This window comes from Mus caroli, unplaced genomic scaffold, assembly GCF_978045245.1.
Source record: "Mus caroli unplaced genomic scaffold, Mus_caroli_1 scaffold_18, whole genome shotgun sequence".
Classification (NCBI taxonomy): domain Eukaryota; kingdom Metazoa; phylum Chordata; class Mammalia; order Rodentia; family Muridae; genus Mus; species Mus caroli.
In genome coordinates this window covers 16555680-16583430 of record NW_028227273.1, presented here as the reverse complement: position 1 = coordinate 16583430, position 27751 = coordinate 16555680, and the positions used below count along the sequence as shown (strand labels likewise).

Sequence of the window (27751 nt, the reverse complement as noted above, 5' to 3'; positions counted from 1 at the left end):
TGGTTTTTTTCTCTGATCGTTTAAAATACCTTGAGATATTGAAGATAGTATTCCAGTATAGATGAAATGGATGTAAAAGACCCTCCCCATCAGACTAACTATGACTTGTCAAATTTTATGATTTTTTTTTCATAGCTGTGCACATTCCACAAGCAGCTCTCTAGGTATCCACCACATATCATGGGAGCTAAACAGGTGTGAACCAACATGTGCAGAAGTCATTTAGCTGGGAAGACATGTTTACCCTTGCTCCCAGCCAGGTTGCATTGTCTGCTCCACACAGACAAGCTTGAGCCTTCTACTTTGCACTTGATTTGAATAAAACCACCAGGGTGATCAAAGTTCTGCAAACACAAACGACTGTGGTCCTTAAGCTCTTCAAAGGCTTGCTGCCCGAATCACTCATACTTGCTCAGAGCTGATGCACAGGCTCTGCTTCTAAGTCCCCAGGTCCAGCAGTCATGTCTGTTGAACATTTTCTGGCTGAAGCAGCATACAGGGGTGAGCTCCTCTCTGTCTGCCCCTCCTGTCTGCCTCCTGTACCTTAAACGGGATTATTGCTAAGGAGCCTCGTGGTTTTCTCGGGAAGACAGTAATAATTGCATCTAATAGATCAGACCGGGCCTGCTAATTTTCATGTAATCAACAGAGGCAGGAAAACATAGTCTGGAATGCGAACTATGTGAATGAAAAATATTTAGTCATTCTTGAAATGATAGGAATGTTTTTCCAACAAGCTTAAATAAACACAATCTCTTTTTGAGCCGGCGTTCAACTGTTTTTGGATAAGAGACAACTCTTAGGCAACCAAACAGAAGTTAATGAACGTTATTAGGAGGCATGCCCTTCAGAAAGAATCTCTTGCCCTTACAGTACGGCTCAGTCAGGGACAGAACTGGTTCCCTTTGAGCTTTTGTCAACAAAAGAGGGTTTGACATTTTAACTAGTAACCATAGTTTCCAACATTGAAGAAACGGTACTTTGCTGGCAATGGCATCGCTTGGCCTTCTTATGTTTAAAACCCTCACCTTCTGCTGCCACTTCTGTCTGCCTCAGTTCTCAGGGAAGGGCTGTCCTTGGCACATCTCTATTGAAAGCACCTAGAGACACTGTTCCAGGGCTTCTGCTTGCTTATTGCCATTGAGACTGCAAGGCCTGCTTATTTAATGAAATTATTTTTGAGCATGGTAGCACTTACACAGTCAAGTGTTCCTCCTTTCAAAATAATTATGCAAGCGACTTGTATGCCTGTTCTGGGAGTACAGTAACCAAGGGCTTTTTTGTTTGTTTGTTTGGTTGGTTGGTTGGTTGGTTGGTTGGTTGGTTTTAGTGTGTCCGTTTGTTCGATGCTTCTGTTCTGATACTGACTTGTATGCTTGCACATCCAGTCAGCTGCCCGCTGCTTTCTATGCCCTGACTCTGAAGATTTACTAGACTTTCAGAAATAGCTGAAGTCACTCATGTCAGCATGGGGGGCGGGGGGGGGGGGGGGAGGAGACAGGTGATCTTGCTTGGTAAAACTGTTCAGAAAAAAACAGAAAAGTGACAGTAAAATAAAGGTCCTTTGTCTTCTGTGACACAGTTAATTTGCTCAGAGAGTGGCTGAAGACAAGTTTCAAATAGAATTCTTAGCATGAGCTGCATTTCAGCACAGGCGTCCAGCCACTGGAAGTGAGTTCGACTTATTAATAATACTTATCTGTAAGTACAATTCCTGACTCATTTCTTTAAAAGCATACCAGTTCACCTACTATGAAACACTCTTAGAGGCTTAGAGACATGGACTAAAATGGGTGCAGGTGTTTCCTGCAATGTGGTTACAAATAAATTAGACCAAGATAATTTGTCTATAGAAAGAATCTTTGAAATAGACAGTGATCAGTACAACGTAGTTTTAATCATTTAGACCTCTATCTCCGTTTATGATGACCCTGTTTTAAGCTGTTTCAAGGAATATTCTTCAGTGTTCCTTACAAGACCAGAATTATTTCATATCATGAGGTCTATGATGGAAAACAGGGTACAGACCCCGGGAGATGGTCTCAAAGGCTTAGCAGAATGTGGTCTGTGCTTTATTTTACTAAATAAAATCCCATGCAAGCTTGATAGGGACAGGACGAAGGAAAAGGAGTGTCTCCTGAAGTTGGACTCTTTCTATCTATGGGTGTCCTTCAGGGGCTGCCAAGTTGGTAAGAACCGCATCAATCAACATGTCAGCCTCTCAGATGTTCTCTTCATGCATTTGAGGTCAGGGGTTGGACTATTGGGCTAAGTTTTGTAAGGCTTTCTGTTGTTGTATTTGATGTTTGTTTGTTTCTTTCTTTCTTTGTTCTAGTTTGAGTTGATTATTCACACTCTAGCCAAATTGCGATTTTTCTCTTTATATCTGTAAGATGCCTGCTCACACGTTAAGATTTTACTCCTGCATCTGAGAGATTGCCTGGATTCACCAGGTTGGTTTGAAAGAGTCCACAGGAGGTATCCAAACCCATTGAGGCCACAGAATTTATGCTAACTGCCCATAAGAAATAAGATTGATCAAGAGGGTTCCTGATCTTGTTTTGTACCAATATTAAACACATTGAAGAAAACCCTTAGTCTTTGTGGGCTCTTGATAGCCTTGTAAGTGTTGAGAGTCTGCTTTTCACATCGTCTGCCAGATCATTTGATAAGCCACCTCCTCGCCCAGCACCAGACCTCAAAAAGTACCTTCTGAAGACTGGCCTCCTCTCTGTGCTCATTATGCATATCGAGGTTTTGCCTGCATGAATGCGTGTGCACCCCGTGCATGCCTGTTGGGTCCCCTAGAACTGGGGCTATGGAAGGCCGTGAGCCCAAAAATGGGTGCTGGGAGTTGAACACTGATCCTCTACAAGAGCAACACATGCTCTTAGCTGCTGAGCCATCTCTCCGGCCCCCAGGACCTGGGCTCGTAAGAAACCATATCCATCCCTGATGTAACTGGAATCATCTGGTTGACTCGTTGGATCATCATCCTATGAGCTCTGTTTATGTGAGCATTTGAGTTTCCGCCCTCTGTGTGCCTGACCGTGTGCCTTTGCAGCACGACAGTAGTGGGAAGGCTGGAGCTCTTTCATCCTTTATGGGTACCTGTTGGTTTGCATAACAGCTCACATCTTAAAAGGTTTTAGAGAGACTCTATTTGTTAGCGAAGCTAAAATATGTTCAGAGATAATAAGCTATCAGTTTGAAATGGCCTTGGGCTTTGATTGTTCAGCGGGATCAGCAAGCTCAAATCCCCTCAAACCCGAGAAGTCGTCATCATTTCTGAGAACCAGGTTTTAAAAAGATTCCACGGAGCTTTAATGCCAGATGACTTTAGTCGGGGTGGGGGCTCCACAGCCATTGAACCGGGAGCAAAAGCATTATTCTTTGAGTGAAATGTCCCGATACCTAGTCAAAAAGATAGCAGTTGAGCGTCCTCTCACTGTGGCCCTAAGCAGGAGATCACTGGCCGAAAGAAACCAAGATCAAAAGACGGCTTTTAAACCTGTGTTTTCTTTTAACATCTTCTTTTGACTTCAGAATTACAGAACTATTTGCAAAAAAAAAAAAAAAAAAAAATACCGAAACAGCTTAAATGAAACTGTGCTGAGTTTGGCCTTATCCCTGCAGATCTGGGAAGGGCCCCATCATGAGAGGAAGAACAAGGCCAGCCAGCCAGGCATATCACATTGTTTCAGCTCACCCCAGATGAGCTGACGACCAAGAAATTTCTGTTCTCTTGGAGACACCATAAATGCAGACAGACTATGGAACAATGACTTCAGTCTGCCACTCAGCAAAGGTGAAAGGCGCCAGTGGCTGGTCACTAACATGGTCCAAAGCTTACCAGACCATATGAAAAGACATCACAGAACCAGCCACAAACCGGATGCCTGTCTTGTTATGTGTACAGATAGAAAATGATGCTTCAGTTACAATGGGCTGGGTGCAGACAGTGAAACCAGCTGTCATACCACTTCCCAGCCACGCTTCTGAGGCCTGTCTAATTAATTAATCTGTGACCAGGTCCATCAGCATTGACCTTGCTACAAGCATACCATTACAGCAACAAGTGCTAGAACACACAGCATGACTCCTGTGTGCTGGGCTGGCTTGCTTTGCAAGCTTGCAGAAATATTGTGGGACGGAGGTAATGACTGGTCCCATTTCACAGAAGCCCAAGGAGATCCATGTCACATGAGAACTAGTAAATGGCCCAAGGACCCAGGCTGTAGTCCCTGACTCCAAATCTGTGACTTCAGACTCACACTGTAGAAGAGAGAGCATGAGGCAGGTGTGCTGGGAACCAGAAGCTGCTCTTGTCCCTGGCTGTGCTGTCACAGTTGAGGGCCAGCAACTGTTGTTCTGACCGCTGTGGCTTGGCTTTCTCTCTCCAGTCCTTTTCCTGAGCCTCCGCCTAGAGGTCTGACCTTGCTGGCTAAACCATTGGGAAAACTGTTGTTGCTTCCCCTTGTTTAGGGGTTGAGTTCCTTTTTCTGTTCTTCTACCTATGAATAACTCTCAGCCCCAAAGCCTGCCTGCTTCCCTTAGCTCTCTCCTTATTCCTTTCCAAACTTCAGAACACTTGAAATAATCTGGTCTGAACTCTTATTTTTCTCCCTCAGACTCTCAGGAGTCTATCCTCAATACAGATCATAAATGTGCTGAGCAGTCCGCAAAAGCACCCATACTTCCTCCAGGACAGTGAGTTTCTGTTGGTACTATAGTTGAGCAACATCAGGGAAACGGGTGGTCCTGGAAGTGAGTTCACCAAACAATTGAGATTGGGGATGGGGGGGGTCAGCTTTAAGAAAGTGGGCAAGAGCCCTTCAGCAGTAGTTTTTGTCCTTCTATGCCTTCTGCAACTGAACATAGATATGGCCAATGCAGGAACCCAAGTGCCCTCCCCAAGTATCTCATGATCTGGGAGGTTTGCGTGAGTTTTCAGAGATATAAGTCTATGGGATTCACAGCAGCGCTCCAGTCTACCTCCCTGAATCAATGGCTCTCATCTATTAAGTGCCAATCGTGTATGTGCACAGGATGAACATCCTGAAGGACTTAGTGCCTAGTGCTTCTAAACAGAAGGCAATCAGAGACTAGATTGGCCAGGGACATTATCAACTGCAAGCCCTTCTTCATCAGATAGTACGCCCTGACTTAAGGCGTGTTGCAGTGTGTAGGTGTTATCTTTCTTCCTTGTTCACTCAGTAATTAAATATGTAATCTAGACAATGTGCTGGGGACTGAGGTTATAAACAAGGAGTGAGACACAGTTCCTAAAGTCAGATATCTCCCCACCCCCACCCACATCGCCCCCTTCCTCCCTGGCCGTCAGCCATTTCCTAAAGGATGGGTTGAGACTGTCACAATTCTGCCTATCTAACCCACTTGCCTGTATGTAATACCTCTATTATAGTTTGTGCACACACATGCCATATGCACTGTGGCATATTGTCAATTCAAGGGTGCCAGGATACATTCTCTTTGAGAACAAACAATGGAAAGGCTATCAGACTCGTGTAAAAGGTCTAGATTATTCTTGGAAGCCAGCGATAGTATTTTTAGTTATTTTAACTAAGTTAATTGGAAATGGTTTCCCCACTCCGTATTGGAATTTCTTTTTTAATTTGTCTTTTGTGGTCATTTAATAATAGCCTTATAATCATACTACTGTCTTTTCCTATTAAATATGAGATTGGTAAAGGAAGAAAAATATGTCCAGTGGCCAAGATTCTTTTGAGAAAGCATACAAAGTTAATATGGGTCTAAAATAAATATATAGCCATTTCTCTATCTGACCACAAAATAATACTGATCTTGGGAACATTTTCACACTATCCATTTTAAAATAAAACAGAGAAAGTGCTCGCGGATGAGTGCCACAGAAGGACGAAGGTGTTGTTATGAGAAATATATACAAAAGGGAGAGGGAGAACTCCAAGTGGAGTGCCTGGAAGAATTTAAAAACTCTCAATGTCAATTTTTTCCATGACTTAATGAGACTTTCTTAAGTACACATAAATATTCCATGGAAACTCCCACTTCCAGATTAGGGAATTTCTGTGCCCTGGGCTTTTTTTTTTTCCCCTTTGAGTTCTCTACATTAGTAGAATTTCCCTCTATCTTCATTTGGGAAAATTTTAACTTCACTTGGTGACTCTTCCCAGCCTGCAGTTATGTTGACAGCATGGTGATTTATTTGAGTGGCATTGTGACTAGTGAGGGGTCACATCTGAAAAGCCAAGAAGGTATCAAGAGTGACACATGAAAATGCAGAAAGACAGATAAGCTCTCTCCACCAGTTCTGTCTTGGCCAGCTTTATCTCCAGTTTTATGGTCCCAGATGGGCTACCATTAGCCCAGAGGGACCTAAGGAGGCCTGATAGATTTAGCCACTGAACTGCCTTATAAAGTGAGGGGAGCTTTGGAATTTTCCCACTCATTGGCTGTTCACATGGCTCAACCGTCCCCAGCCAAAAGAAAAACACAGCTTAAGAAAGAGAGTGCTTGAATTAACTCTGAAAAAAGAACATGATGGTTCATTTTTCTCTCTCATAATCAAATAAGCAGGCTTGGGAATTTACAGAGAGAAGCTATGTAAAACATGCAGAGCATGATTTAAGCCCCAAAAGGAGAATTTCTAAGAGAAACAAGAGAAATTAATTTCACTTATCTTATTGCTCCTACTTGAAATTTATTTCACCACTAAGAGAATGTAAGACTGTCTCTGCCCTTAAAAAAAAAAAAAAAAAAAAGTACTTTTCCTAGGAATTGGCCTGTAGTGAGGTTTTTCCAGAAAGTCTTTTCTTAGTATATGGGTGGATGAGATAGGAAGGCACAGGAGTTAAGGGCCCTGCTAGAAAGCTGCTGTTGACATGGGGCCCTCCAGCCTTTCTGCTCTTCGAAGCTTAGCTCCACATAGCATCTCTTCAGCAGACCCTCCTGATCTGTCTAGAACCAGATCTTTATCCCTGTCGGAGGCTGTACTCTAGTCAGTCTATCTGGCTGGCTCTGCATGCCACCTGCTGTTGAGTCTCCAGGATCTTCACCCCTCCATCCCTGCACTGTTAATGAGGCTTCCCAGGGCTGCTCATCAGAAAGAGCTGGACTCATTTCTCAATGGTGACAACTCATATTATTTGTGAGACACAGCCAGCTCCCAGTCATCAAGGTAATGAGAAGAACCTTGCATGGGTCCACTACAAACTAGAGGCTCACTTGAGTAAAACAGATAAGACAAAAGCACGCCCTAGTATCCTCATTCCCACTGACATACCTGGACATCAAGTAATTGTATCCTTTGTTTTAGAAACGGACCAATGTGGGCTGGAGAGATGGCTCAGTGGTTGAGAGCACTGACTGCTCTTCCAGAGGTCCTGAGTTCAATTCCCAGCAATCACATGGTGGCTCACAACCATCAGTAATGGGATCCAATGCCCTCTTCTGGTGTGTCTGATGACAACAAAAGTGTACTCATATATATATGAATATATGAATATATATATGAATATATATATATATAATCTTTTTTTAAAAAAAGAAGTGGATTAATGTAATTAGCACACACCTTAACATGGACAAGGGTCAGAATGCATACTTTTTCTGTCTTACTCTTCTTCCAGAGCCATAAAACTGTATGGCATGTATGCCCATTGCAGAGGTTTAAATTAGCATCTATGAGGTTGAATTTGAGCTTGTCAGTAGTCCTTCCCATCTTGTCTAGGTTGGAGAATTCCCCATGGAAGAAAATAACAAGGAGCGAGAAAGCAGAGTGGTTAGAGTAACTTAACACATTATAACACCTAATAGGATATTTAGCACAAAATAAATACTATAAAACCAGAGAACACAGTAAAAATAAATTATTAAATCATTTATTTTGTGATCCATTGCTGTGGCCTTAGAATTAGAACTATGTTTAAACTTTATATTTTGATCGGTATTCATCATAATCATAATGTATTAATTTCTCAATTGGGTAGATAAAACTCCTAGGAAACGCTAAATGTACTGCTAGTATTCTTCAGAAACACAGAATTTGTTTATATTGTATATTGTAAAAACCCTCTGGCTCTTCAGACAGAAACAGAAATTGGTGTTTGAATTTCTGCACCCCTTGGCACACTCCCAACCATTCTAAAACTACTTCTTCCAGACTGTCCAATGTGCATGGGGACTCTTTAAAGGTGATCGAGAAAGACACCAGGTTGAGGAGTGCAGTGGATACCACCGGATACAGGAAACAGAAACTGAATGTGGGCAAAGCAAGCACCCAGATTTGTTCTTTAATGCTTTTAGGCTCAGAAACTATTTCTAGAATTCTTCTCCACAAAGAAGCTGTTCTAGGGTTCCCTTTAGAAATAGTTGTAGCCAGAGGCGTTGAGTTCCTGCTCTTTCCAACCCTCTTCCTTTGCAGGACATTAAGGGTTTGTTGTTGTTGTTGTTGTTGTTATTGTTGTTTAATTCCTCAGCCGATTCAAGATCACATGGTATTTCCGGGTGATCCTGTAAGCATCAATTTATTGGATTACCCCTTGACAAAACCTGCCTTGTGCAAGCTTTTCCTGACCCTCACAAGACAAGGGGAGGCCTCACTGTTCCTTTCCTTTGCAAGAGGTCTAATGATCTGTCTCTACCCAGTTGATTTCAGTAGACTTCCTATCTATCATATCTAGGGAAAGCTCTGTTTAACCCAGCTGTGTCCACTCACCTTCCATGGGCAGAAGACTGGCGTTAGCCTTCTAGAAGGAATAGACTCTCTGGAACATAATTTCCACATCATACCTTATGTCATACAGAAGTACAGTCTAGAGTGTAAATGAGAGCTTCCTTGTACCAGGCCATGAGCCATCAGATAATTTCCATACACAAAGCACTGTGATAACAACTAGTGAAAAGGGTGGGATAATAACCATTTCTAATACACAATTCCAGGATATTGTGACTTTGAGACAAGCAGAATGCACATCCCACATACTTCATGGATATGTGCCCTGGACACATTCGTTGTTCCTGACTCTCCAAAATCACTCCTTTTCTACTAAGGACTTACTGAATTAAAACTTCCTTAAAAAGGAGGGAGGGAGAGAGAGAGAGAGAGACAGAGACAGAGACAGAGACAGAGAGACAGACAGAGACAGAGACAGAGAGACAGAGAGACAGATCTTACCAGCTTTTGCGCACCATTCTTTTGGAACTGTAAATTCAGTATTATTTGTTAAAAAAACCTCAGTTCAGCATGGTATCAGAAATGTCTCTCCCTCAGAGTTCATTATTCACAACAAGGAATTGGACTTCAGCTTTTTAAATAATGCTTCCTTACTGAAAAGGAAAGAAAGAAAGACAAGAAGGAAATTGCCATGACATAGTAACAGGACCAGTTCTGAGATTGCATGTTAATATGTCGGGTAGAAAGCAGGCTCTAGTGGATGGGAGCCGGGTTTTGTAGCCAGTTCATGCTTGGGTGTTTTTGTTGTAACGATTTCACAGAAATGGAATTACCGTATAGCCTCGCCTGTAAGCAGCTGAGCACACTGATGTTCAGGGAGTGCTGAAGGGCAATGTTCTGCGACATCAGATAAAAGTTAAGGAACAGCTAGTCACCTGCTCACATGTCTATTAAAATTCAACATTTATTCCAGGGACGTAGAGTGGCACAAGGCATGCATTGCTACCCAAAAGGCTTTTAAACTTTGCTCCAGTTTTTATTTGAATGGAGATTATATACTTACTTGCTAAATGTAAAGAACAAAAACAAAACAAAACAAAACAAAACCCCAAGATGTGAGATACCTGTGTGCCTTATAAAGATTAGCCACCGGCAGTTACTATGTCACAATATGCACTGTTGGGTTCAGCCAGATCTATTGAGGGGGACTTGCGCACACCTCCAGAGTAAATCAACAGTTTTGAAAAATAAATGATTTATTGAGTTTCTCTGTGTTTCCATATTAACTATTGACTTTGCAATGTGTATACATGTCAACCTCTCCCAACTAATACAGGTTAAGAGGAAAATGAAAACTTTATTTTAGAGGCATAAAACAATGTCTTACATATGACCACATTGTCTGAGACACTAAAGTCATCCATCCGGAATGACTTAGCCTGAACAGAATATTCGAAGTGGACATTTTAGAATCAGTACATAGTCAGCAGCCTTACTGTACACTCAAGTTTCATTCGTTCGATTGAGATGATCGTTATGCTGAGTCTATAGGTGAACATATTGCCTGCTCGGGGGAGGTAGCCAGCCGTTTGTCTGGGACACACACATCTGATGGGGGCACTGAACAAAAACATGGGACTCCTCAAGTTAGTTGTGCGCTGGGCCTCAAACCTCCTCCACTGTGTTTTCCTTTCCCTTCCTCGCCTCAGGGTAGCCTCCTGATCCCATCTATTAGTCATATAATATACGCAGAAACTAATACATGCAGCACTGTTGAAGAAAAGCATGGTTTAGATATAGAAGGTCATCACTGTGGGCTGGGATGACATGTTCTCTTAGCACACCCTGAGAACTTAGCAGAAGTAAAACCCCATCCCTCCTCCGCGTGATTATTACACATTCTCTGGGGTCACTTTAATCTTCTTGGATATGTTTTTCCGTAATATAATTCCCTGAAAGTAAAAGTTTCCCTTCAAGTTCCCATCTCGGATGTCGGTAAAGGATACAAGGTTCTAGTGTAAATACGCACAAAATGTTTCTTTACCCGCTAGCTGTCCGCTGAAGCCGTGTCTGGAGTTCAGGGTCTGCCCCCAGCCCTTGGTCTGTTAACTCTCTAGACTCTAGCACGCCTTCCTCGCCGGGGTCATCTTTAATGTGGTTTACTGAGAGCTGATACAGGTTTTCTTTTATGTTTTTCACTTACAGCTAAAATAAATTTGATAGGACATCAGCACTCTGGTGGTTGAGGGCTGGAACAGAACCATTATTTGGGGTGACTAACAAGAGTAGTGACTTTTAAAAATATGAATGGGTTTGGAAATTAGAGGTGTTCATCATAAATTTTAAGAGAAACGGGGGGAAGAAGTAATATTGCCTCTTAAGTCATTATGTCTTAAAACCTACTTAAACTTTACTTTTGGGTGTTTATGGTTACCTACCAGAGAGACTACTTTAGTCATTGAAGGAAGAAAGAAATTTTATACCAGTGGGAAGTTTAATATAAAAATCTCAGGAAGATACCCTTTTATAAACCACATGTTGTAATAAAAGTGGAGACCAGGAAATTGCTGGTAGGACAGCTTGTGAATAAGTCAATGTTGTCTCCCACATCCCAAGGCTGGAATCACTGTCCCATTTTAGTAGGCGGATAAAAAAAACGTACAACTCTTGATTGTAGCAGCGCAACAGCACATATTTTGTTCTGTCTTCCTTAGTAACGGGAGAAGAAACTTGAGAAGGCAGTGTGGACAAGTGGATGGAGCGTTGGACGGAAGGCTAGGAACCTCTGCTCCGTTCTATTCCCAGCCTGCTACTGGGTTGCTATGTAAACCCAGATAAGCCACTTACTGTCTGCATCTCATGTTTTCCATCTATAAAAGCGTAGGTAGAGACATTCTGTACTTGGCCATCCCACAAAGACATCATGAGGAGTTCGGGTATCTTTCGGTTGAAGAGATGCTTTGTAAATACGTCAGTGTCTCTGTTTCCTTTGGCAATGCTGCGCTTACTGCTGAGCATTACATACACTGTTTCTTATCAGTGTACCCAGAGCAGGTTCCATCAACTATGGTTTGTGATGCACAGAAGGTAAGGGAGGGACGCTGAAGCCTGGGTGTGAATCTTGGGTCTACCGCTTGCTCCTGCTGCAACCAAGAGCAAATCAAAGTCCTCACTGTCCCCGTGTGTTAATGGTAATGACCACTCCAGCTGAGGGCAGTGAAGCTTCAGGGTAAATACAAGCAATGTAGAAACATAAAGCTATGCTTTGTGCCAGACTATGTACTTACTGTTACTGTCCAGAGCAGTTCTTCTTTCTGAGAATGACAGAGAACCACCCCTGCCCATGCTCGGTTCTTCCAGAAGGGAAGCTGGTCCTTTTGGAGCCTCTGGGCCACGATTATCCATCGTGTCATCTGTCATAACTGACAGTATGTCACCTCACAGATAAAAGAAAAACAGGTGTCCTTCTGAAACAAAAACACATCTGATGTATTAATTTTTTAAATATTTTTATTACGTATTTTCCTCAATTACATTTCCAATGCTATCCCAAAAGTCCCCCAGGCCCCCCCCCCACTCCCCTATCCACCCATTCCCAGTTTTTGGCCCTGGAGTTCCCCTGTACTGGGACATATAAAGTTTGCAAGTCCAATGGGCCTCTCTTTCCAGTGATGGCCGACTAGGCCATCTTTTGATACATATGCAGCTAGAGTCAAGAGCTCCGGGGTACTGGTTAGTTCATAATGTTGTTCCACCTATAGGGTTGCAGATCCCTTTAGCTCCTTGGGTACTTTCTCTAGTTCCTCCATTGGGAGCCCTGTGATCCATCCAATAGCTGACTGTGAGCATCCACTTATTTTTTAAAAACAACAACAGATTGGAGAGGTACTGCAGAATGAGGAATGATTGACCGTTGACAGTTATGTCTTGGTCGTTATAGAAAATAAACTCAGGGGCTGGCGAGATGGCTTACCTGTTCATAGCATGCTTGTCACAGAAATGTAAGGACTTGAGAGTAATTTCCTGCACGGGGGAGGGGTATATCTATAATCCCAACTCTGGGAAGACAGAGACAGGCAGATCCCTGCAGCTCGATGGCCATCCAGCTTAACAGCATCAGAGAGCTCCAAGTGCCACGAGAGACCTGCCTCAAAGATTGCAGTGGTTGTGGAAGATAAGATAACCTACATTGATGACTGGACTCCACACACATGGACATACATAAATACACACACACACACACACATATGCACACACACATACACACCAAGGAACTATACACGCCAAACAACATATGTAGCATTGACCTTTAGTTTCTACATGTACACATGAACCCATTTACACACACATGTGATAGACTACACATACACACCCCATATGCTTATCATAAGCTCAGAAGAATAGCGCAGTTTGTTTTAACCTCATGAGCTGTCTGGTTTCTACAGTGATAACCTACTAGAAAATACTCTGAGGCTAGCCAGAGAGCCCAGGTTGTTGGAACGTGAGGCGGTGATTGACAGGGACGTCACTCCGGGAAGGAAACACTGTGCGAGAGCACTTGCTAGCATCTATGAGGGTTTTCACACCCACCAAGAAAGAAAGAAAGAAAAAGAGAGAGAGAGAGAGAGAGAGAGAGAGAGAGTGAAATGTTCACATTATCAAAAACTCTGAATAAAGATGTGTGTTTCGTGGGTCGGTGACAACACAATTGTGTACAAGTTTAGGAGTTGATAAAACCCACTGATAGGATTTTTGTGCTTACTGTAGTGTGGGATTTCAGACATTGAATACTGTCTAAGAGGTAATAACATGTATCATTGATTTTTTTCCCCTTCTTTTTATATGATTAGAACCAACCTACATCACGATTGATCCACCTGCATGCGGGGAGTTGTCAAACTGTTCTCTGAAGGAGAAGGACTGCGTTTATGGCTTCAAACTGGATCACAATGGCTGTCGAACCTGTCAGTGCAAAAACAGTAAGTAGACAGATGATTGGTTTTTTTTTTTCTTCCCCCGAGGCCTAATAGGAGGTTGTCAAAGCATATTATATGATTAAATATCTTTTTTACTCCTGTTCAGACATTGCCTTGACAGCCCTAAAAGGGTGGGGAGATAGCAATAGATGTGAGGTAAGCAGTTTTTCAGTCACATGGGGAATATGCTGCCCTTTCTTATGGTTTCCATCTTGGCTTTCTTGTGTTCATTTTCTCTTACGACTCGACACCTCGTTGAAGCTGGTGAGCAGAGGTGTCCATAGCCCAGAGTGGCTTGCAAATGCAGCTTCTTAGCCTTACAGTGAACAGTCTACAGCTCTCTTACCAATGTTACCCAGGGACAAGAACATGGCCATTGATCTGGTATTTTTTCCCTTCCATATGAGGCAGTCATAATGCTTTAAAAAAAAAAAAAAACAAACACTTTACTCTGGACCTGAGGAGATGACTTGGTGAGAGAACTTGCTGCACAAACAGAAGGGCCTGAACTTGGATCCCCGATACCCGTGTAGAAGTTGGGTGTGGTGGCGTGCACCTGTAACCCAGCCCTGAGGTTGGGCTAGTAATGGACAGACAGGGGATTGGATTGGTAATGGACAGACAGGGGCATTCCCTGGAGGATTGCTAGCTAGCCAGGCTAGCCAAAAATGGGGAGCTCTGGGTTCCCTGAGATACCTCATCTCAAAAATAAGGTAAAAAGTAATAAAAAGACACTTGGTATCAACCTCTGGCCCACACATAGACAGACGGACAGACAGACAGACAGACAGACAAATGGATGCGTAAGAGACAAACAGACAAACAGAGAGAGAGAGAGAATGCGCTTCATTTCATTGACCCCAGCTCTGCCTCCATGTAGATTCCAATCATGTCTCTGAGCTATAACCTCTGAAGCTAGGTTGAATATGTCACATTTCTCCCACAGGGGAAAATACACCCCACACGTCTTAAAACTATTTTGAATTCTCTTAATTACTCAGCCAGAATAAACATCTGAAGTCCCCTTCTCCATCACATCTGTGGCATGCTTTCTAGAGTGTGGTCTTTTCTTCCCTTCTGACATACTGGGTGTCACTGTCCTTACCTAAAATGTGGCTCAGAAACAAAGCAAGAAAGACTGCAGAGTTTGGTCCGAATTCAACACTGTTTCTTGTGTGTTTTAGTATTAGCTCTGTGGTTTGTACACTGTGGACTAGAACCTAGTTTCTAGGCATCCAGGATTCCTAAGTAATTTGAGGCCAGCTGCTGTTAGGTGCTTATCTATTCTACATTAAGTTATTGCAGTTTTTGAAGTCTATTAATGTAACAAGAATTTACACTAATAGTTTCAAGCCATTTTCTTTTCTTTCTTTTTTTTTTTTTTTGTTGTTGTTGTTGTTGTTTTGAGACAGGGTTTCTCTGTGTAGCCCTGGCTGTCATGAAACGCATTTTGTAGACCAGGCTGGCCTCGAACTTAGAAATCCTCCTGCCTCTGCCTCCCAACTGCTGGGGTTAAAGGCATGCACCACCAACGCCTGGCTCAAGCTATTTTCTAAGCAGGTGAAATTGTTTTTTCAGTTTGACGATGGGATCTTGTGCCCTATGCCTTCCAGCTTACGGCAAATAAGTACAACTTTCCTGTCCTCCAATATTCCTGAATTAAAATAAATTAAACTGTACGGAAGCAAGGAAAGAACCTGGTAGCACCCAAGAGCTTCCTGTGTCGTGACATTGAACGTTGTCTCCACTCTTCAAATGCTGTGTGTCAGCTCTGGCTCCCTCCACGAGGTCTGACACACACACCCTGCAGTCCTGTCTGAATTCAGCATCCATGGCACCAGCAGGTTCCTTTACTGAGAAGTCTTATTTTCAAAAGTTGGGGCCCAGGGGCTGGAGAGATGGCTCAGCAGTTAAGAGCACTGACTGCCATATCAGGGTCCTTTCAGCAAAACCTTGCTAATGTATGCAATGGTGTCAGCGTTTGGAGACCGATTATGGGATGGACCCCTGGATATGGCAGTCTCTATATGGTCCATCCTTTCGTATCAGCTCCAAACTTTGTCTCTGTAACTGTCTCTTGTGAGACTATGCCGGGGTCTAGCAAACACAGAAGTGGATGCTCACAGTCAGCTATTGGATGGAACACAGGGCCCCTAATGGAGGAGCTAGAGAAAGTACCCAAGGAGCTAAAGGGATCTGCAACCCTATAGGTGGAACAACAATATGAACTAACCAGTACCCCCCGGAGCTCATGTCTCTAGCTGCATATGTATCAGAAGATGGCCTAGTCGGCCATCAGTGGAAAGAGAGTCCCATTGGTCGTGCAAACTTTATATGCCCCAGTACAGGGAAACGCCAGGGCCAAGAAGTGGGAGTGGGGGGCAGGGTATGTGGGACTTGTGGGATAGCACTGGAAATGTAAATAAAGAAAATACCTAATATTTTGAAAAAAAGAATTTGAGCATAGACAAAAAAAAAAAAAGCACTGACTGCTCTTCCAGCAGTCTTGAGTTCAATTCCCAGCAACCACATGGTGGCTCACAACCATCTAGGATAGGATCTGATGCCCTCTTATGGCATGCAACTGTACATGCAGATAGAGCTCTCATATACATAAAATAAATAAATAAAATAATAAACTAAAAAATAAATTTAAAAATCATTTAAAAAGCAATTACAAGGCTGGGAGGGAGCAGTTGTTCTTCCTAGACTTATTTTAGGGGAGTTGAGAATCCTCTGCCCTTTTTGATTGACATTTGGCCTGTTTTCTGAAATCTCTTCCTATCAAGTCTAATCTCTCCCAAACACAGACAATGATTCTATAATAAGTAAGTTCTCTGTGGACCTCAGGGTATAATTATCCTGAGCTTAGAGGCTTGAACTGACTAATGGCGAGAATGAACACTGCCTGGGGTATCAGCTCTCTGGGTTTTAAGGTGACTCTCAACTGTAACAGTTCAACGTGAATGATAAAAATACAGACAAGGGCTTGAATAATACCGTGTCCTCAGGTCCATATTATCACCACGCCATCTGCGCAGTGGGTTGCTGTTTCAAGGGTTTACAAACCCAACATGCCTCTAGTTGTTGCCGCCCTAGGGTTCCAGGTAAGCTCTACCACCCAGGGTGGTCCTGCCTTCCTGCACCTGCCTCTCAGTGCTTGGAAGGACCGGCCTCTGCTCCGTTCATGTCTGCCTCTTAGACTTTCTTGGAAAGCCAAGTTTGCTGGAGAACTGCCTTGGCAGCCTCATTTGTTTATATAAATCGCCAACCTTGTCTCCTTAACCCCAGGATAATTGGTAGTTGTGTCATGGAGTGTTTATCCTGCGGCCCTCCTAATGCCTCTCCAGCTACACATTCTTTCGCAAAACGGGATCATACCTAATTTCCCCCCTCCTGAACTTCCCTGAAGCCTAAAAATACAGAATTAATATTCGCTGGTTGCCTCCATCGTAAGTCTCTTGCCACCTGGGATTTGTTGTGATAGCGCTTTGGCCACCCAGCCGCGCTTATGGCAGGCTGCTGTCACTTCATTAAATCTGAAGAAGCCAGTTTCCCTCGTTTGTCACGGAAGCAAGTAAAAAGATGTGGCTAGGCTTTCTCATTGGACACTGTGAGAACATTCCCTGAGTTCACGCTGCTTGAAATTGGGGTCCTGTTGTAATTTGGAAGTCTTCAGAGACATATATCCATAGACACTACTTGTTATCAACTTCCATTTTATTCACACTTAGGAAGAGATATATACAGGAGAGTGCTGTATTTTGTGACTGGGACTTATTTACGTAAAATATTACCTTCAGTGTTTGCAAAGTTCACTTACTTTTAGAAATATCTAGAATTTCTCCTTCCCATTTTCTTCCCCCATCAGTAATGCTCTGGGTTGTTAAGACCGCTGTGGTGAATGCAAGCTGTAACAGAAAATGAAATACAGCCAATTTTAAGCCCAGTGTTGTAATTTATAAACATAAATCCTTCTTAAAAGCTTCACTCCTTCCTAGAGATTCAGGCTTTTGGTCGCAGGGAAGTAGGAAGGTCACTGCCTTCTGCCAGGATGTGCTTAGCACTCCGGCTGTGCTCTGCAGTGATTGGCTAAATGCAGAAGCAAATAGCCTTTGGGATCAGGGATGCCTCTGGATGTTGGTCTTGTCTGATCCCCCATCCCCACCCCTTCTCCCCAGGCAGTCTGGCCGCAGCAATCAGACATCCATCTCATCACACTGAGCTGCCTGGCCTGGTTGGTCTTGGCAGTCCGCTCACTGCTCCCCTAAACCTAATGCTTGAACCTGAAGCTGCCAGTTTGTATCACACACAAGTTGAAGCATGAACCTTGCCTCCACCTCTTGACTTGCATTAGCCACCCTGATGATTCTGAGTCAGAGGAGACCTCAGGAGTGGCTTTTCCCAGGGCTCCTTTACTGGGAACTCATTTGTAGAGGACAGACACTAATACCTAAGTAGTGGGGTATTTTGAGTACTAAGCAGATGAACTCCAAGTGACTTTTATTAGCTGGCACATGGTAGTTGTTTCTTTCTCTCTCTCTCTCTCTCTCTCTCTCTCTCTCTCTCTCTCTCTCTCTCTCTCTCCCTCCCTCCCTCCCTCCCTCCCTCCCTCTCTCTCCCTCCCTCCTTCCCTCTCTCTCCCTCCCTCCCTCCCTCCCTCCCTCCCTCCCTCTCTCTCTCTCTCCCTCCCTCCCTTCCTCTCTCTCTCTCTCTTCTCTCTCTCTCTCTCTCTCTCTCTCTCTCTCTCTCTCTCTCTCTCTCTCACACACACACACACACACACACACCAGCTGTTATAACATCCATTTCAGTCCAAACTTGCTAACATGCGAAGTTCCCAGCCCCCTTCCGTCTTACCCTTTCCTTTCTGCCTGTGATTCTTCCTCTTCCATGCTTTACTGAAATAGTTCCTTGTAGTCATGGAATGTAATACTTTCTTTTCCCTATTGCAGGAGTTCAGTATGTCTTGATCTGGACTGAAAATCTCCCATATCTTATCTTTTCCTATTAAAACCTTTTACAGAAAATAGTCCTAATAACCGTTTATACCTGTTTCTCTTGGACATTACACCTAGTTCCTTTTGATATCAGCCTGAGGAGCTGGTGCAGTGTGTAGAATAGAGAACACCCGCACTGACACAGAAAACTGAGCATTGCAGCGCATATCTGTGATCCCAGCACTGGAAGGCAAGGACAACAGGATTCTGGGTGGGGGCTTATGAGCAAGCCAGACTATCTGACCAGTAAAACCAACTGGTAAAGAGCAGTTTACTAAGACACCTGATGGTGACTTCTAGGCTCCAAAGTAAGATTCGCCAAGAATTTAAATGACCCTGATTCAGTCTCTCGATGACACGTTTGCAATAAAGGAGAGCACAATAGGAAACGTCTAAGAAAGTGCAATAACAAACTTAAAAGTAAACCCCATTAAGCTATAATGTTAGCGCTGCTGACACAAGCATTGATAATGTTAATTTTTAACCAGCTTATATTTAAGAAGATAAAGATACTTGAGTTTCACTGTAGAAGATCTGTATCCATTGATAGCATTGGTTGTTGGATGTCTTACTGTCCAAAGCTTTAAATCAAATGAGTTTGGTATATTAAAATGTCTTTAGATTTGGCATTTTATGCAGTTGGCTTAGGATTAAAATAAAAGCCTTAAAGAAACATGTCCTTCAGAGGCACGTGATAAGTGCCAGGCATGGTGGTCCTATTGAAATCAAACAATTTCAAATTATTGGTTTACCAATAATCAAGTGATTATTGGTAACCTGTTTCTTGGTTTTAACTGTCTTTGATTTTAGGAATTGATAGGAGTTTAATCTAGAAACGGATCCAGACATATAAACTTAATAGCAGCAAGGAAGAAGAAGCCAGTGTGTGCATCGTGAAATATGTATCAGAATCCCGCATCTCAGGAGGGGTTCAACAGCTAGGAAGCAGGCTCCCGTTTTTTAATTTCACCATTTGCATGTCTGCATTTCTTCATTCAGTAGTTTCAGAAACTCTGTGACCATTCCTAATTGATAACAGATTGATCGAAATCCACAAGTTTGAAGTATTGCAGGTTTGGGTGACACATCCACATTGGGTTTGCGAACATGGAGCTGCTTTGTGCTCACTGACAGTAAAGTGTGGAGGACGCTGCTCACTGCTGGATATCTCTTTTCAAAAGTAAAGAGAGTTTCCTGTGTACTAACCATTGACTTGCCACAATGTAGAGTCCCTGTGCTTTGCCAATCTTTACCACTCCCTTTTTGATTGGTAATTGCTCCCATCCATTAGAAGGCTTTTTAGATCACAAAAGACTCACAATGTTTAAAAAATATATTATCATCATAAGGCCACCTGTCTTCCATAATTAACACAAGACAAAGGCTAAAACTTTGTAAACAGACTTACAAGCCCCACCTCCTAATGTGTCTATTCGGTGTGATGATGACGTTTCATCTAAGGACAATCTGCCATTGATTGACAAGCATGTATCTAGGACTACCATCCAGTCTTCCATGTTGTCCATTTCAGAACCACAACATGGTTTCTTGAGACTTTTAACAGGCAACAGTGTTTTGAAAACTATTCAGTATCCTCAAAGTAAGCTTGATCAAGCTGCCATTCCTTTGCCAGTACAGCAGGCCTGGTGAGAGTGGAGAAGCAAGAACACCAGTGGATGCATTCATTCAGCAGATAACGATCGCCCCACATCGATAAATGCAATTGGCCCTGGACTGTGGGCATAAAGGAGAAACTGCCCTGGAACTCTTTTCTTTTGTGGTGGAGGAGAATTAAGCTAGTCTAGACTACAGGCTGCAAATGAACAGATGCAAGGCAACGTGGAATTACTAGTCTCCTTTCACATGAATGTCCTGAGTCTTTGTTGAACACAGAGGCCTTATTTGGGATCCTTTTCTATTTCTGGGACAACATGGGTTGACATGGTAGTCACCTTCCCCTGGCTGTGACAAAATGCCTAAAAGATTTGACTTATGTAGAAGTGTTTATTTAGCTCATGGAGTCAGAGGCAGCCTTCGGTCTATTGATGATTGGCCTTATTCTTTGGGCTAGTGACCAGTCGTGTCCATCATGATATGGGGAGCCAACCTCATAGTAACCAGCAAGTTAGAGGGGAAATTGGGAAGGAACAAATCCACTATTAGAGCATTTCTCTAGTGCGCTAACCCCTATCCTCTAGGTCTCACATCTGAAAGGTTCCACCACCAAAGAGTGGCACAACAAACCTACCTCTAAATTTGGGACATGGGGGCCTTTGGGGTATCTTTCAAGCCATAGCACAGAGATAAGTTAAAGACAATAAACTTGACTCTTCCATAGCTGTTGAGGGTATGGACAGCATTCTAGGTCAAGGGCTATGCAAGGGTTCCTTATACAGATTAGAAACATACAAACAAGTGTGCTTGCCTGCTAAAGCATTGAGGAAATTACTCTCCAAGAAGGCTGATTCTGGCAAGCTCTGAGGGCGCTTCTCATCTGTCTGTTCCCTGACATAATCCACTGGATACCTTGACTTTAGAACTGTTACACTAGGAAAGGTGGATCATCTTAGATCTCTGTTTTGGGGGGGAAAAAATCTGAGAACCTTTTCCCACCATCCGTATCCTAAGGGGAGATGAAAAGTAATTCCCCACCATAATTCATAATTATGAATTTTAAATGAGCCACTTACACTCTCTCTCTAAGGATGCAGATTAGCATTCGGTGGTCTCATGGTGTGATAGAGACACATGGGGTTACATTAAATATGTGAAATGAAAAGTTTCAGATAGCACAGTAGAAAATTTTACCAAAGATGATCACACCCAGATTTGTGTGTGTGTGTGTGTGTGTGTGTGTGTGTGTGTGTGTGTATCAGCAAATAAAATATGGAAAGAATGCTAAAGCTCACAAAAGATTCTACCATAGAAGTGTCTATGTAATACATGAACGCATTTCACCTATCAGTTAGAGTTCATGTTTAATTTTAGGCTGTAAGACTTGTCTGTGAAACAGGACAAATGAGTTGTGGCTTCCCTAGCGACTGGCGCATTAGTGTGGTATTTATATGTCAGGGATACCCCCAATAAAATAACAGTTCATTAGGCAACCTCATAACACTAGTTGATCCATCCCTTACCGTAATTCTACAGAACGTTGTTCAAGGGTCGCCATTCTCACCGTGGCAGCTTCCTTTCTCAGGGTTCTTGCCTCTCTCTCTCAAACCCTGCATTTCATTTGGACCAGCCTCAAATTGCTCTTCTGTCCTAAGGCTTGTTTGCCTGACCTTGCCATCGCTACTCTCTCTGGTTTTCTCTTCAACTGCATCACATTCTCAAATTGCTGTCTTCGGTTGTTTCTTTTGACAACATTGCTTCTGCCTGTTCGTTTTAACTTCTAAAAGAATGCAATAACTGACTAGCAGAAGACAAATGCCACTCCAGATTCTGCTAAAGAGGTTTGTCTTAAATATTTCAAACCGTCATTAGTAACATTAATATGAATATTCCCTCTCATACATACATTTTTGTCAGCTGAGTGCATTTAAACACATGGATATTTTGTCAGTCCAGTAGGGCAAACATAGCTAAATACAACCCCGATGTTTTGCTTTTTGTCACGTAGCAGACAGGCTTTTGTCAAGGAAAGTAAGAAGTCCCAAATGCTACACACAGCATTCAGTGTTCTGTGATGCCACCTGCTCCCCTGCTAACAGCAAGTATACTGTGAGCATTCACACAGATGTCTTAGCTCTCATGGCACACAGTAAATGTCTGAGACAAATCTGGACTGCAAACGACTGATTGCCATAGGTTAGCATAAATCATCACCATCAGTTTAAGGTGACTTAATTATGCCAAAGCATGTAAACTGCACCTAGTCATTGCTTATCAATGGTGGCCAGCCTACTCCCTGTCCCAGGCCTAGCAGATTCAATTAGGCCGCAGAATTCCATTTCGGAGTTGGACTCTGTTTCACGTACCACCACCAGAACTTGGAGCCATGTTGTGAGAACTGTGAAATAGCACCATCCAGACCTGTTAACTGTGGCTGATGCTGTGGTAGAACTGAAGTTTAACTCTGTTTAAAATGGGAGGATTCAGGGCAGGCATTGAGGCCGTGATGGGATCTGGTCTGTTGCCTTGGAAAGAAACAACGTCTGTGTGTCTCCACAGGGGAGGAACTCTGCTTAGGCCTCAAAAGGGCCTGCACCCTGGACTGCCCCTTTGGCTTCCTCACCGATGTGCACAACTGTGAACTCTGTCAGTGCCGCCCACGGCCCAAGAAGTGCAGACCAACAATGTGCGACAAGTTTTGTCCGCTTGGATTCCTGTACGTATTTGTCAATATTTTTTTTTAATTCAGAAATTAAGTGTAACTTGCTAAAGTGGTCATGTCTGTGGTGGGAGCTGTTTTGTATGTGTTTGAACGAGACAGTGGTAGTATGATTTGAGGAGAGCCATACTGTCTTTGTTAGGGAATTCAGAAAAAAAAAAAAAAAAGCAAAAAAGCTTTGTCTCCAAATGCAGACTTTCTGTATGAAGATGTTAAAGGTGCACTGGGGTAGCAGTCAGCACTCAGAAGTCGGAGTCTACGTCTTTAGTCCAGAGCCAGCTTGGATTGCATGAGACCCTGTCTCAGAAGAAAAAATTCCTAGCATTAGTCATCACTATTCTTAATTGTAAGACATGGGTGTGATACCAATAAAGATATAATTATTAAGGCTGGAAACAAGGCTCGATGGTTAAGAACACGTATGCTCGCCTGGTGAGCATGAATAGGGCCTGGCTTTCTGTAATTCCAGCTCCAGGGATCTGCCGCTCTTTGTGCCCTCTGGGGGAAATTGTACTCACATGGTAGACACACACACACACAAAGTAAAAAAAATAAAGTTAAAGATATAATCATTTTATAACTTAACTGCTGATACAAAATACAGTATCCTCCTGCCCTAATAATGCAATCAATTAATAATTAATAGCCTCCAGGACCAGGTTTATATTCATTCTCCGTATATACACATTTACTTACTTATTTATATGTGTGCATGGGTCTTGTGTACATGCTGTAATGTGCATTGTGTAAAACAGCCTACTTAGTTTCCTTCCTTCACCGCGTGGGATCTGGAAGTCAGACTCACCTCATCAGCCTCGATGGCTAGTACCTTTTTGTCCACTAGACAACCTTGCTGGCCTAAGGCTTTCATTAACATTTATGAAGACTTCCCAGGTCCCCGAGTCCTTACAGCCTCCTGTGTCTAATGTAGGTTTCAGTAGTTAAAGTTTTTTACTAGCATATGGAACTTCTCAAAGGATACAGCCATTTGAGAAAGCCCACAGCCCTAACAAAATTCCTCGAATGTTAATTTCCCAACATTGGCTAGTAATACATCTCACACTGTTCTGTTCCCTGGAGTTTCATGTTCGTCCTTTAGCTCTGGTACCATCTTTCCAATTAAACCCTCATCTGTGTCAGTGGGGATGGCCACATCCCAAAAGCATATAAATGCTTGGGCGGTTCTAAGCCTCGGTCGTGAGAGCTAATTATAGCTCACCTTGGAATCCGAAATGCAGATGTACCATCATTTCTGCTTAAGTGGTGATAGCATTGACCCGTGGTCTGAGTACCTGGGCATCGCTTGAAACTTTTGGATTTTCTGACCTCTGGCAAAAATTTAATTACCCAGGAAGAATAAGCATGGCTGTGACATCTGTCGGTGTAAGAAATGTCCAGAGCTGCCATGCAGCAAGATCTGCCCCTTGGGCTTCCAGCAGGACAGTCATGGCTGTCTTATCTGCAAGTGCCAAGGTAAGTGTGAGCCCTTCCTCCTCACAGCGTGGTAACCAAGGACAGAAAGGTGTCTGGTGAATGGACTGGTTTAAGTGATTGCTGTCTGTTCTGAAACAAATGTCACTCACTGTGGGACCCTCCCACAGGACACCCTTTTGCCTTCATAGAATTAAAAGGGCTTGGAACAGGATTTAAAGCACAATGACCAAGTTAACCACCTCTTCCAACTTCGCTTTTGCTTGTCTCAGAAACATTAGCCTAAAGCTAGAGTGTGTCCCAGCCCCCTTACTGAGGAGACCACTCTCTTCAGAAGTGGGATTGGTACAGGAAAGAACTTCATTTTGGCATCCTCAGGAGTGAGTTTATCTAAACTCCTGCTCACTTAGGTATCCCCTAGCAACAGGGTTTTCATGAGAATTCAGACTTGCTTTGAGAAGCACACAGCAGGCCAGAGCTATAAATAGGCAAAAATCCCCTGTGACCCCAAAACCAGAGTCTTCCTCCAGTGACATTCCTGAAGCCATCGAATGCGCACCCAGTGTGTCTTCAACCTTTATCTCAACCCCAGCCCTGCTCCCAAACCCTCCACCCCATTGTGGTTTGTTATAATTGTCAGATGATGTACAAGCTAACATTAAAAGATTCCTGTAGCATGCTTTTTTTCAAAGTTGAACAGTTACTTTTATGGTATTTTGATTTTGATTTTTATGGTATTTTATAAACAAAAATATAAGCAATCATTTCAGTCATCTTATGAATCAAATATTTAGTAGTTGCAAAGGGTCCCAAATCCTCCCATTGAATGAAACTTCTGTGATTAGTCTTCCATATATAAAAAGTTAATGACGCCTATTTCAAAAGTTGTACTTGTTTATTACATAAAATAATTGAAAGGCTGAACACCCAGCAACACCCCACAGTAGGAACCATATTTGGAGACTCCTTATCTCTCTCTTGTTTTTTAAAATTGGGGACCTGATGATTTAAATTCTCCGCCCCCCCCCCCCCAGCCTTTCCTGTACCACTGACTGTCCTCCCTGAGTGTCATTTTTGGTGACTGGGCACAACAAACTGTTTCTCCTGTGCCAAAACTGCTTCTTTACCAGGCTGCCTTCTGTCTGTCCAGAGGTCCCTCCTTCAGCCGGGCCACCTGTCCTGTCAGGCACATGCCTGTCCATGGATGGCCATCATCATAAGAACGAGGAGAGCTGGCATGATGGTTGCCGGGAATGCTACTGTCACAACGGAAAGGAAATGTGCGCCCTCATCACCTGCCCCGTGCCTGCCTGCGGCAACCCCACCATTCGTCCCGGACAGTGCTGCCCGTCCTGCACAGGTAAAAGTGGGCTGCCCTGTTACTGTGCAGCCACCTCCATCCTTGTGAGGCCTGGTACCTGCTTGTGACTCTGGGGGAAGTGTGGGGTCAGTCCTTAGGACACTTCTCAGCTGTCTGTGGCTTCTGTTATTAACCGCCACAGACTGAACAGGCTAAAGTGAATGATTAGCCAAAGACCAAGGGAAATTCTAAAGCTGTGGAAATGGTTCTCCATATTTTTGAATGGTTGACTTGATTATATTGATCTTTGGACCAGCTTTTTTTTTCCTAGAGGTTTGTGGACTTAGATATGTAAATCCAACCCTCCAGTTCACTGCTAGCATATTAGGGTTGAAGGCCTGAGTTAACTGAAGGGGGCTGGTGAGAGTTTTACTTCATACAAGCTTATAACTTACCAAGTAATACTGGAGGGGGTGATACAGCCAAGAATGACTGAACTCCGTGGCTGTTGCTCTTGTGTAAAATAATGGACGGGTGGCACTCTTGCCAAATGGAGACATTTGGAACAGTCACAAGTCCTAATAATAATAATCAAGATGAGTTATTAGAACAGAACGGGGATGGTAATGGACGCTGGCCAGGCTGCACCTGCCTTACCTCCAGTACATAAAAAGCTTCTCAGCTGTTAAGATTCCGTACGCCTCAGCAATGACCACACTGGCAGCTCCCATACCTTTGCACTTGGCACATAAATGCAGAGTAAACGTCTTGTTTTGTTTTCCCATAATGCAGTTAGATGTAGTCTCGATCAGCTGTCTCCTTCTTCACGTATTTTGCAAGTAAAATACGAGCAGCCACCATGTCCACCCGGTCAGAAGCAGTTTGACAAAGTAGAACTCTGTGCCTGTGCCAATTCTCTGAGGAAGAGAAAAATCATTTGTTCCCTCAAGACGTGCTTCACTGGAGGTGCATGTCGAACCTGCACCTGGCTCTCTGTCAGCCACTCCAGCGAAGACATCGGAGCAAGACAGGTGGAAATAAAAAGACAGATCAAAACAGAACCGCAGTCCGGGGAACCAGAAGTATCTTTCTCTAGTTCAGGGAAATTCTAAAACACACAGCTAATTGACGTACTGTTGGGGTTGGAAGATGGTAAAGGGCTTGCTGAGCAAGCAGGAGGGCCAGCTAATCAAACCAAGTGGGTGAGCTCGTGGTTCAGTGGAAAACCATTAAACACAAATAGATTAGATTAGATAGATAGATAGATAGATAGATAGATAGATAGATAGATAGATAGGTAGATAGACAATCAGACAGATAATGAGAAATGCTAGACATTGACCTCAGGCCTATGGCACACACACACGAATGGACACACTATGTGACTTTCTGAATATACATATACAAAACACACTCCTATTCCTGCATGCGTAGACTTACGGTTTTCCAGAATCTTTAGTGGTATGCTGTATGTGAGCTCTTCTGTCTAGACACCCCTAAAGACCTTCTCTACTCATGGACTCCTTCCTACCTTAAGAACAGTTTCTTATTCCTCCCGGGCTGGAGCAGTCAGTGTTTCCCTTGGTTTGTTTGATTAGCTGGCCTCTAAGTCTCAGGGATCCTTTAGTGCCTGCGTCCCCCTGTTGGAATTGCACTGTGAGCCACCATGCCTGGCTTTTTAAAAATGAGTGTGCCTAAGATCAAACGCAGGCCCTCCTGCTTGCTCAGCAAGCTCTTTACCAAAGGAACCATCGCCCCACCCCAAGAGTAGATCAATAGCACTGTCTCTTCCATTCTTCCCACGCCCCATCTCAGTCTTAACCTTTTCCTCACCATCTCTCCAGCCTTTGTGTTTTGCAAGCATACATAGGAGGTAAACTCCTGCAGACCCCTGCTGCCCGTCTACCGGAAGCCCTCTTTAAATGTTATCAGAGGATCTTTTCCAATATTAGTTTTTCAATGAGATTTTTCTTCTCCCTCTATAAGCCACAGAAAATACACCTGAGCATCTTGTCCACTGAGACCGATTTTCCT

General features: G+C 43.3%; 1 protein-coding gene across 3 annotated transcripts in view; it reads left to right on the top strand.

Annotated features, from left to right (window-relative positions):
* Crim1 (cysteine rich transmembrane BMP regulator 1) overlaps positions 1-27751 on the top strand; it is a 179351-nt gene that overhangs the window by 121991 nt on the left and 29609 nt on the right. For all 3 annotated transcript variants that reach the window (XM_029471628.2, XM_085833189.1, XM_021186083.3), the window contains 4 exons: positions 13528-13656; positions 22827-22983; positions 24338-24459; positions 25568-25777. In XM_029471628.2, coding sequence (XP_029327488.1) covers positions 13528-13656; positions 22827-22983; positions 24338-24459; positions 25568-25777 — 618 coding nt within the window. The remainder of the gene's footprint in view (positions 1-13527; positions 13657-22826; positions 22984-24337; positions 24460-25567; positions 25778-27751) is intronic.